Source organism: Gouania willdenowi, chromosome 5 (assembly GCF_900634775.1).
Source record: "Gouania willdenowi chromosome 5, fGouWil2.1, whole genome shotgun sequence".
In the NCBI taxonomy this organism is placed as follows: Eukaryota; Metazoa; Chordata; class Actinopteri; order Blenniiformes; family Gobiesocidae; genus Gouania; species Gouania willdenowi.
This window is the reverse complement of record NC_041048.1, coordinates 37,657,500-37,669,597: the sequence shown is the minus strand read 5'-3', so window position 1 is coordinate 37,669,597 and position 12,098 is coordinate 37,657,500. Positions and strand designations below refer to the sequence as shown.

Genomic DNA, 12,098 nt, shown 5'->3' with positions numbered 1-12,098 from the left:
CACCTCTTCTAGTGTCTGCTCACACTCAAGGACTTTTTGGAAAGACTTCAGTCAATTTATCATTGTCCATATTTACAAAGACTTTGCACTGATTGTCTTGTGTGTGTGTTTTTTTTTTTTTTTTTTTTTTAAATATTCTAAAGAAAGTGCTTTTTTAAAAAAAATAAACCTCTTGATTATTTTTGGCAAAATATTACATTCATAAGTGTAAGTACAGCAATCAAATCCCAAACTTCATTTACTTTCATAATGATATAATAAATTACATAAATCTCATTAAGAAATCCAAAAATAAAAACTGTACATTTGTACAGTTTCTAAAATGTTTGAGTGTATGTGAACCCCCTGGCACACTTTTCGTGTATTTTGTATGCCTTGTATACTGTTTGTTTAAAAATTAAAAAAAATAAATAAAAAAATAAAAAGGTTACGTCATCAGCATGCGACACGTGCGCCACTATGAAACAAGCGCCATAGTCGCTATATGAGAGGAAACAGGCATCTCAGGCGATACAAACCCTTGGTCATTAACAACAACAAGGTGCGTAAAGTTGAACAATAGATTGACGGATATTACAGTTTTGGAGATTCATGTGTTTAGATGTGATAGTTTTTTGTTTTTTTACTGTATTCATCGTTGGAGCTGTCGATAAAGATGGTCTGAAGCAGCGTCCGCTAATGTTAGCACTCCGTGTTAATCAGTATCAGGAGATTTTTATTAAAAAAATGTTGCATTCTGTTTTAAATAACAACTTGTATTGTAATTCTACAAAGCATAGGGGTGATATAATAAGTAATTAGCAATGCGGTCGAGACAGATTTTACGTCAACATTAGCAGGTGGCTAAGCTAGGTTATCTCTGGATTTATTCACGCTTAAAACTGGGTTTGTCTGTTTTGAACAGGGAACCAAATTGGCTAAATAAAACCAAAAACCTAAAAAAAAAAACATTCAAACTGGGACACTTCTGTTAAAATTGGTAAACCTGCTGTATCTTTATGAAATAATTTTCAAACATTTTTTTCTAGCTTGGCACAGGCTGCTGTTTAAAGAGTTAAACCAAATAATTATTGCTTTCTAATTAATAGAATTGTAGATAACGCAAAGAAAGCTAACTCACAATCATTTCTCCTCTATAAATATTTGGGAAATATATGACGTGACACCTAAATATTCTGTCCAACTGCATTTCTTTTAATTAAAAAAGTTTTGGTCTGGCCATGACTAGTTTTGAAAACTTTAAATAACTCTAATTCTATTCATATTTATTTTCTTCCTTATTTTATTTACATTATAGTCCTGTATACAATTTCAAAGTATTTCTATTTATATTTCCATCATAATATTCATGTAAACCTTACCCGACGATGCACATTTTATGATATCATGTGTAAGTTTTTGTGTGAACTGTTTTGTTTTTTGTTTTGTTTTGTTTTAGTCAACTAATGCAATATTTCTAAAGTAAACTTGTGAAAATACTTTTTTGCATGTTTTCCACATTTAAATGTTTCAGATCATCAAAACAAATTGAGACTTTAGTCAAAGATAACACTAGTAAACACAAAATGCAGTTTTTAAATAAAGGGTTTTATTAATGAGGAAGAAAAAAATCCAAAGCTACAAACAGGAAGGGGGCAAATACCTTTTCACACCACTGTATATATGGGTCAATGACATGACACTTAAATATTCTATCCAACTGCATTTCTTTTAGTTAAAAAGGTTTAAATGCATAAAAATATACCAAGTGTGTAGTAACTTAGTACAGTATATACTGACTTTTTTGCTTCTTTTTTTTTTCGATGTTACTGACTGAAATAACTTCTCAAATGTTTTATTCCATTATTCAGTGTCATAAAATCATGTGGTGTGACTGTATAGCCATAACTGCTGTTTTGAAAAAAACTTTAAATCACTCAATCTATTCAAATTAAATTTCTTCCCTGTTTTAATTACATTTTGTAGTCCTGTAAAAGATTTCAAAGTATTTCTATTTCTCTTTCCATCATAATATTCATGCAAATATTGCCCGATGATGCCCATTTTATGAGATATCATGCGGTGAAATCCTTCATTCATCTGTCATTGACCTATACATTTTTGTGTAAACTGTTTCTTTTTTGAAGTAAAAACTGTTTAAATCAAGCTTATTCCGATTTTAAAAAATGTTTTTTGAAATGTACAAGTGGGTTAAACTATGGCTTATTAAGAAGCTTTTTCAGTTTTTTGTTTAAAGCTGCAGTTTGTAGAATACTCTCTCCGCTCTGTTTTGAAACCGAAACTCAACCTCTCTTACCGGTGTCTTGTGAACACTCTTGCTGTGTAACTGTTGTGTCTAACGCTGTTATGGAGACTTTTGCTGGGACATCTGTCGTTTTACTTTTACTACTGAGGGTACCTAAATGCTCCTGACTTCAGATGAACAGCCAATAGTAATGCCAAAAGCAGCTCATGGTGCACATGTTTGTAGAAAGATCTCAGATTGGTTGAATTCTGGCGTAACGATCTTGAATTCATAAACTTCATTTCACAGAGCCAGGAGAAGGAGATGAGATTCACTTTCCACTCAGAACACTTTGATTACAATATGCTCAAAGATGATTATGGATTTTTACCAAATTAATGTAAAAAAAAAAGTTACATACTGCAGCTTTAAGTAGAAGAAAATACAAACATTGGTGGTCAATAGATCTTTTGTGTGTTTTAATACTGAACAGCATTCTTCCAGCTGGACATCAGTAATTCTTGTTTTGCACCATGAGTTTATTTGGAACCACCTCTGGGTTTGGGGCAGCGACTACAGGAGTCTTTGGAAGCACCACGACAGACAGCCACAATCCTATGAAGGTGATTATTCTGACATTAGCCTGTAGCTTAGCTTGTTCTCAGTAAATTCAAACGCTCTTAGTAAATTGTACGTCTCTGACCCTTTAGGATGTTGAAGTGACTTCACCTCCAGACGACAGCATTAGCTGTCTTGCTTTCAGCCCCCCAACGATGCCTGGAAACTTCCTGATTGGAGGCTCATGGGCCAATGATGTGAGTTATTGTTAATAATAACTTTCATTTACATAACAAAAGTGGATGAATAAGTTTACGTGACCATGCCATGCTTAGCATTGTCACTTGATTGGTTAATTGCCTTCTTTTTGAGTCTTTTTGATTGTGTGTACGTGTAAAACTCTCTTGAATTCAAGGAGTTTTTTGTCATTAAGTGCATGAATATGTACGTCCCCAAGTTCCCTATTAAGCCCTTAAAGAATAAATAGAGTAAAGAACAATAGTATAGAATAATAAAAATAGAAAAACACCAGTAATATAAATTGAATATATACAAAATGATACAAATATACAGTAGTATGCAAAACAATGGAACGCCAACAGCAGCAGCATTGGACTTCACCTGACGAGTGCATTAGATTCAGCTGTTTCATCTGACCAAACACATTTCCCGTTTCAGAATTTTTTTCAACCCTGTTTCAAATTTGACCCATTTTGTGGAATTTTACCCTTTTTTCTTTTGGTTTACGTTATCGTCGTTCACTCTTAAGATGACTGGACTGTCTCTTAATTTATTAAACGTCCTGAAATCGTACCAAACATGATAAATAGGGTTAATAGTCAACTACTCATTACTTTTATATTTATATGCTTCCTATGATTATGTTGCAACAAATCCGTTTGCTTCCTACTAGACCAGTGATTCTTAACTGGTGGGTCGGGACCCAAAAGTAGGTCGCGGACAGCTGGTTAAAAATAAATACTTAATATCTCTCATGTTGGACTTGTCTTTTATTTTGAAAGAAACTTTTCTTTTAGCAGGCATGCTGTGAAATGCAGGTTGTACAGGAAAATATATAGATTTTTGTTTAAAAAAAAAAGATTATATATGTGTGTTTTCAACAGTTATTTTTGAAAAGATGAATGGCAAACTTTGACATATTTGTCTGTTTGCTACACAAGGTAAAACTGTGTAAATATGTGATATTGTCCCAAAACCTACATGTGTGGTATTAACCGTGTCATATTGGGGCCTGATTTTAAAGAGACAAAAAAGAATAAAAAAGTTTCACTTTGCTTTTTCCGTTTCACAACTTGAAGTCTGTTTTTTTTCTGTGATCACAGAAAATCAGAGTTCCTTTTTATGTTTACACTGCATGACATTATTGTGTCTGACCTCAGGTTCGGTGCTGGGAGGTGCAGGACAATGGACAAACTGTCCCTAAAGCCCAACAAATGCACACGGGTCCAGTTCTGGATGCGTGCTGGAGCGACGTAGGTTCATCACGCAGCAGTGGTTTCAGTTCAGTACAAAAAGATTTGTGTTTATTCCTGAATGCAATAATTAATGTGTTGTTCTCTTTTAACAGGATGGAAGTAAAGTCTTCACTGCTTCTTGTGACAAGACGGCAAAGATGTGGGACCTTAACAGCAATCAGGCGATGCAGATAGCACAGGTTGGATGTTGGGTTCAAGTCATTGAGGTGGTGATAATGTGCTGACCCACCTTACCGGTCTAATCTGCTGTTTTGCTTTTCTGAAAGCATGATGGGCCAATTAAAGCAATCCACTGGATAAAAGCACCAAATTACAGCTGTATTATGACTGGAAGCTGGGACAAAACACTGAAGGTAACGGAGACACAAAATATCATTTCTGCTGCAAAAATAAAGTTAGAAAAAATGAAATGCATTTTTTTATATTGTGTTTAAACCACAATTTTATGTCATCGTGGCAGCAGTTTGAGCTGTGACTACATAAACACCATATTATCAGATAGAACTGGTAAATGTAATTTCTATCAGATTAAATTGAGCCTAGTGGACTTACAGTGGTGTTACATGTTCTGTTTCAGGGGACAGTAGCAATATGAATGAATGGGGAAAAAAGGAATTGGTTGCAAAGAGCATAAACTCTGGTCACAACCAAAGGGAATGGAGGGAAACCTCGGCTTCTCTATGGCCCCCCTCCATGTCCCCTTTCTTATACATGCAAGGAACAATAAGGAAAGAAGAAAAATATCCATAGTAAATAATTAACAGTTAAAACAAGAATCAGAAGTACTTAATTTATCCCAGGGGAAAATTACTTGCGTTACAGAGGATCATGATTTATTACAAATAAATAGAATAAACAGTGAGCAAAGAAAGAAAAACATACATAAGTAAGACTGTTAATTAAATAAGAAATAAATACAAGTGCACACATTGCAGTACAAAAAAATTAAATAAGATACTGTACATAATAATAACAAATGTACAAATATAATACAGACGTATACAACGACCAAAGCTGTCAGAATACAGTGATGAATTGTAAAGTTTGATGGCCACACTCAGGAATGATTTCCTGTGGCGTTCTATGGCGCACCATGGTGGGAGGAGCATACATACGTACCTACATATATGCCTATCATAAAGACCAGCCTCCCCCACCCCCCAATGCAACAAAATGTTAAGTTTTAAAAAAAGTGATTCTTTTCTTCTTCAAATTTCATGAAAATAACATTTGCAGTCACGTATTTTATAACTGTAATGAAGCTCTTTATTAAAGCGATTATCTGGAGGATGAAAAGAGAGAGAGAAAATTCAAAAGTGAACGTCTCGATGTTCCTCCCCAAACAGCTCTACTTTCTCCCCCTGCCAATCTACCAGAAGCCACGCCTCTACTTTTGTGCCCGCACATAGCAGAACATAAGAACAGTGTTTAACACAGCAACACACGTGTAGTATTGTTTCTCACTAATCAAACACTTTTGATAGTTTGATTAAAACATGTTTATTACCTGTCCATGAGAAATGTCACCAAATCAGGGTTTGTTTGGAATTCTTTTTAAAGTCACAAGTCCCTCCCCCTTTGAAAAGCAGTTCTGAGATAAATTCTGTCGCGGTCACGAAGACGTTTATCCACAAGGTTTGTACCCGGACGTTTTTTTGTAGAAGCTTTGGAGTTTTGGAGCGCTCCTCCATGATGAGTGATACCTGTTTGCTGTTGTGAAACGTGGCCTTGTTTCCGTGCACAGTTTACGCACTTGCATTCACTTTGATTGACAGTCTCCGCTACAGGAAGTTGAAGGCTATTGGCTGGGCAATCGCGGCATGATTTTCTATTTGTATAGGGGTCTATAGGACGAAGGCGGGACTAATATACATTGACGTATATGTATGACCACCGAGAGTAGACCATAGTAAAAGACTAGTTAGTAGGGATGTAACGATTCACTCAACTCCCGATACGATTCGATTCACGATACGATTCTCTCACGATTTATTTTACAAAATGGGACTGTAGACAATTTTTTTTTTTTGGGAAAAAAAACTAGAAAATGCTGTACTATTTTATTTTTATTTTTCATTGTCAAAATAATTCCTTGATAAACTATTCAAAACAATGCAATTTAACTAAAAATAAATCTTGAATGAAATAAATAAAGGAATAATACAAATGAAAATGAAGCCTATTAATTTAAATTCTGGTTTTATAATAAACAATGCAAAACTGCATAATAGTTCTTTTTCTTTTAAAAGTGCAACTGAAAATGTATTTTGTGCCTTAACAATTGGACTTAAAAAAAAAAAAAAAAAACAATTGCACTGATTTACGTCATATTTGTTTGGACCAGCAGAGGGCGCTGGTAACACAGTGGTCGGTTGGCATGCAGATATCTTGCAGTGAAGAAGAGATGCTATGCTAGCAGACAGAGCTAATAGAAAATCGTGACTTTTACAGATATACAAGTAATATTACATATATTCTTTCGGTGCTAAAGGGGTAATGAATCATTTATTAACATATTTAAGAATAGAAGGCAGCCAGAAAGAAAGTATTAGCAGACTCCGCCCGCCGCCTACACTTGTGGATAGCGCCCTCTGCTGGTTAAAAAAAGTACTGCGATTCAATTTTCAGAAAATCGATATCAACCGTGATACCTATGAATCGATTTTTAACTGCCTTACGATTAATCGTTACATCCCTACTAGTTAGGTTTTTTTTTTTTTCGCACTTCAAAAGAATTATACATAAACATTGATTTCTCAGAAACTTTGGATATCAGCTTTAATAAAGTGCAAAGAAAAAAACTTTCTATTTTTCATGCTCAGGGCCATTCTAGCGCACCCCCTGTCAAGAAGTCATACCCCCTAGTTTGGGAATCAGTAAATACACACCTCCACACGCATATGTATATTATATATACATGCATAAGTACCTGTACTTGCATATACGTATATACTGTACATACATAAAGAAAAACAAACACTCCCTTTTTTCGTTGTTCAGGTACCCATGAGCAAGTCTGTACTTATCTATCATTGTGTCTTTACCTTTTTTTAATCTCAACACATCCTTACTATATTTTTAATTTTTCATGTAATAAATAGATATGCACCTACTTTTAATAATTGTGCTATTGATGGTTTTGTTTCCAGTTTAGTTTGACTCTCTTTCCCTAAAAATGGTTTGTATGTTTAAAGGATGGATTTGTTCGTTCTGATCCACCAGGTCCATGAATTTTAGTTCTTTTGACTTAATGAATATTAAAGTAGAATGATCTTTAATATGTTATTTATCTTACCAACAAACCAATTGCAACATTTTTTTTTTCTCTGCAGTTTTGGGACACGCGTTCACCCAATCCTATGATGTCACTGCAGATGCCTGAGAGATGCTACTGTGCTGATGTTGTAAGTGGTTTATGATGAAATATTGCTGTTTAGATGCTTCTCCATACTTACCTTAACGATAATGTGTATCTGTTCCTGCAGGTGTATCCGATGGCAGTGGTGGCCACAGCAGAGAGAGGCCTCATCGTTTACCAGTTGGAGAATCAGCCGTCAGAGTTTCGCCGCATAGACTCTCCTCTCAAACATCAGGTGATCTTTCTGTTTTAAGCTCACTCTGAGTCACTGTCTTCTTCTTTGTTTCAAACTTGTTTTTATTGATCTGTGTGAACTCATGCACTGAGCTACATTTGCTTTGCAGCATCGTTGTGTCGCAATATTCAAGGACAAGCAGAACAAGCCGACAGGATTTGCTCTGGGAAGCATCGAGGGCCGTGTTGCGATTCATTACATAAACCCCCCAAACCCGTGCGTAGACAAAGCCAGACAGTGACAACAATTATCGTTCTATATTTCATTCACACCATTTGAAAGCCGTGGTTTTTTTTGGTCAAAAGATCTAAAGTTTGTCCTTGTGATCTTTTTTAGAGCCAAAGATAACTTCACCTTCAAGTGCCACAGATCCAATGGAACCAATACCACCACCCCACAGGACATCTATGCAGTAAGTCATCCTGGCTTCTTTAGACCAGTGGTTCTCAACCTTTTCAGCCCGCGACACCCAAAATAAAGGTTCCAGATACCGGGAACCCCACTGTAGCTGAAGGTGGTCGAACACAGACATTGAAGAACAGTCATGTGGAGACAGGGCCATCTATAAGGGGGAATAAAGGGGAGAGCTTTATGGGTCACATCCATAAAGTCAGAAAATTTATAGTTCATTGTTCTAGTAATCTGTGATAACCACATTTATTTATTTATCTGAATAATATCCACTGTTTTCCAGGAAGTTTTTGATTTTTTGGGCCATAGTATATAGTCACCTTAAAGATGTAAATCCTTGTTTTAATCAGAAATAAAATGGGTTAAAAGTGACCAAAAATGGTGGAAAATATGATGAAATGGGATTTTAAAAACCACAGAAATGTGTTAAATGTTGTAAAGAGTGGGCAAAAATGAGACAGAAAAGGTGGTAAAAATGTTCAAAGTGGCAGGAAATAAGGCAAGGCAAATTTATTTATATAGCGCATTTCATACAGAAGGCAACTCAATGTGCTTTACATGATAAAACATTCAACAGCTTAAAATCAAAAAGAACATTTTAAATCATCAGTAGAATCAATTAAAATCATCAACAAACACATTACATCAACAACATGACCAAAAATCTCCCTTTCAATCAAAAGTCGGAACAAATAGTTCAAACTGGCAAATAATGGGTGTGACAGCTAATGAATGTGGTGAAATTGGCAAAAAAATAAGCACGAAATATGGTGAAAAGAGCTTAAGTGAAAATAATGGGTCAAGATATGCGATATTAGGTGAAAAAAAAGTGGTGGAAAGTGTTTCAGTGCCGAAGATGTCTTGAAAGTGGGAAAAAATGTGCAGAAAAGGCATTGAAATTAGAGTAATTTAGCAAAAATGCATTACAAGGAGCAAAAATATGGCAAGAAAAAGTTATGAAAATTGGTTAAAATATTACAAGTTTGGTGGGGTTGGAAAAAACGTGTAAAAATAAGCAAAAAGGGCTGAAAAACATTTGATGACTACAAATGTACATAACAATAATGGAAAAACAGACAAAACGACAACAAAAATACACGAAGCAATAAGAAAAATGCACATAATGATGGAAAAATATAGAAAATGACAACAAAAACGGACTAAACTCTGTTTTCTATTTTAATGCTCAGCTCGATCGTTATTTTAATTGCTGACATGATTGTTGATAATGTGGCAATTTCTGGTACATGGTCACGCTAATTGTTTGTGGACACTTACATGCACATTGCTTTTTTTAATCAGTCTTTTCCCATAAAACCATCAAAAGTGAAGTTTAATGTAATTCTGATTAAACAAAATGAATCAAAATGTGTTTATGAAATAAACATGACACAAAGGAAAGTCTGCAGGATATTTCTTCACTTCTTTGTGTCCTCCTTTCATTTTTTTTAGGTGAACGCCATCTCCTTCCACCCTGTGCACGGCACTCTGGCCACGGTGGGCTCAGATGGACGTTTCAGCTTCTGGGACAAAGACGCTCGCACCAAACTGAAGACATCTGAGCAGCTGGACCAGCCAATCACAGCCTGCTGCTTCAACCACAACGGCAACATTTTTGCTTATGCTTCGAGTTACGACTGGTCAAAGGTATGAAGCTCCGGGTCCTTTCACTCTTTAACTGCATTTCATTAAATTCAGCTCAGAGATTCGCTCTAAAGATGTAACTTAATAAGTTTCTGTGACCCTCAGGGCCACGAGTACTACAATCCCCAGAAGAAGAACTACATCTTCCTCAGGAACGCTGCTGAGGAGCTGAAGCCTCGAAACAAGAAATGGTGAGAAAAGCAGTCAAGATTAAGGATGCACACATACCACTTTTATTCAAACCAATTATTGGATCTGGATTCTGTAAACTGACACTCCCACCATGCACACACAAATACATAATAAACTGAAATAGAATTTCATCAAAACATACAGGGTAGGTATATAGAGACACATACATAAGCCAGAGCAGAATACTTTTGCTTTTTTCAAATTGCTTTTAATTTTTTATACATTTATATTTCAAATTAAAATTTCACAATATTATTCTGTTTTATTTTAGAAAGCCAAATTTTCATCGCAAACAATATTCACAATATTTACTCTAAAACATAAAAAATTTGTGTTTATTTATATAGTTGTTTGTCATTTTATCTATTTTTGTGTCATAATGTGTGTTTGAAGAATTTTATGTGTTACATTTGCGATTTTGTGTATTTTTGATGTTTGTATGCGTTTACCTTGGACGCCACCGTTAGTACTGTTAGTTACTCGTGTCTGGCATATTATTTGTAAATATCTGCAGATAAGGATGTTGGTTATTTATGGAAGCCTATATTGCATTCACTTAAATTAAAAATAAAATGTTTTTTTATGAATAATTAATTTTTTTCTGTTTTTCGGACACATTTTTTCTTCTGTTTTTCAGTCAAATTTTTTTCAGTTTTTTGTAGTTTTTTTTCTGTTTTTTGCCACATAAAGTTTGAGCCTGGATTCCGGTACATACGCCGCCGAAAATTATTCTGGTGCCTCAGCTGCACACCGTGCGGATCCAGCATTTTCAACATTCTCCAGATCATATCTTGAGTGTCCACATACTCAGCCTGAATGCACTTCAAATGCATCATTTTATATCCATGGAACATGATATATCTCTCTAACTGATCCTGAGGGAACGTCGCCTGCGTAAATTTGATGAACTAATTGTAATGCCATCAATATGACTTAAAGATAGAATGATCTCCCAGCGTCTTACACCAAGTTGAAAGTATTTTTTTATTGAATTAAAGAAGCCAGCCATGTTTGCTCTCAATGAAGAAATGAATGCATCTGTTGTTTTAAAAGCCCTCTAAGCTCAGAAAAACAGGGGAAAATATGTGCATGAAAAACTGAAAAAAATTTGTCTGAAAAACTGAAAAAAAAATTACTCCAAAGAACAGAAGAAAAACAATGTCCAAAAAACAAAAAAATAGCCCGAAAAACAAACAAACAAAAATGAATTATTCTGGAAAACCCGATTTATTTATTTTTGCAATTGAATGGAATACACTTTTGTAGTTATTCAATATGAATAGAAAACGTGTTCTTAGTGACTGACCGCTCCTTCTTTTCCAGATTCATTGTACCAAGTGTGGATGTTGAAGAGCTGCTGCTTTAGTGTTTGTATAAGTTCACACAGACACTTGGACCAATGCTGTGGTGCAGTGCAAGGACCAATCAGAGGGGCCGTACCTAACCAACCTGAAATTAATAGCAACTGCATGACACTCATCTGAGGTGTCATCCTAAAGAGTGTGGGGGGGGGTGTTATTTGGTCAAAATGGGTTTCAGTGTCCAATCTTTTGTTATTATGTTGTTTTTCTGAACAGCTTAATCTATAAACATAAATAAATGTATAATCTGATTAAAACATGTCTAGTCTGACAAACATAACTCATGTATTTGCTGTTCTTAAAATGGGTTAATTTTTAGATGTTTCTAAATGTGTGAACTATGACCTCAGAAACATAAAGCTCATGTATTACAGTGACTCCTGTTGTCTGTTTGTTTTAATCCACATCTACCAGCAGATGGTGCATTTTCTTCTGTTCCACCTGTTGAATAAAGCAACAAGAGATCAAAGCAGCACAAAGAGGGGCCCAGGAGACCTCAGCTGGAAATTAGGGGGGACTTATCAGTAGGATATGAATGGGCAGCTACAAAGGCCAAGTGTGAAGAGTGGAGCAGTTCATAGGTAGACGGTGTGAATGAAATGCCTTTTTATTGTGGTCA

General features: G+C 35.3%; 1 protein-coding gene across 3 annotated transcripts; it reads left to right on the top strand.

The window, feature by feature from the left end:
* The first annotated feature begins 438 nt into the window (after window positions 1–438).
* On the top strand, window positions 439–11,856 carry rae1 (ribonucleic acid export 1). Of its 3 annotated transcripts, XM_028447422.1 has the most exons (13): window positions 439–541; window positions 2,718–2,847; window positions 2,935–3,039; window positions 4,183–4,275; window positions 4,371–4,457; window positions 4,545–4,631; window positions 7,611–7,682; window positions 7,764–7,871; window positions 7,981–8,087; window positions 8,208–8,283; window positions 9,735–9,929; window positions 10,032–10,117; window positions 11,442–11,856. In XM_028447422.1, coding segments are annotated over exons 2-13 (1,107 nt in total). In that variant the 5' UTR covers window positions 439–541; window positions 2,718–2,757; the 3' UTR covers window positions 11,443–11,856. The 3 variants fall into 3 exon arrangements, with proteins under 3 accessions (XP_028303223.1, XP_028303221.1, XP_028303222.1); XM_028447420.1 differs by lacking the exon at window positions 11,442–11,856 and having other exon boundaries at window positions 10,032–10,121; XM_028447421.1 differs by lacking the exon at window positions 11,442–11,856 and having other exon boundaries at window positions 447–541; window positions 2,729–2,847; window positions 10,032–10,121.
* The last annotated feature ends 242 nt before the right edge of the window (window positions 11,857–12,098 follow it).

Coding starts and splice junctions, on each gene's coding strand:
- rae1 (XM_028447420.1), top strand. CDS start 2,758: ATGAGTTTATTTGGAACCACCTCTGGGTTTGGGGCAGCGACTACAGGA. Junction 4,276..4,370: donor TGGATGCGTGCTGGAGCGAC/GTAGGTTCATCA, acceptor CTCTTTTAACAG/GATGGAAGTAAAGTCTTCAC. Junction 8,284..9,734: donor CCCCACAGGACATCTATGCA/GTAAGTCATCCT, acceptor CATTTTTTTTAG/GTGAACGCCATCTCCTTCCA.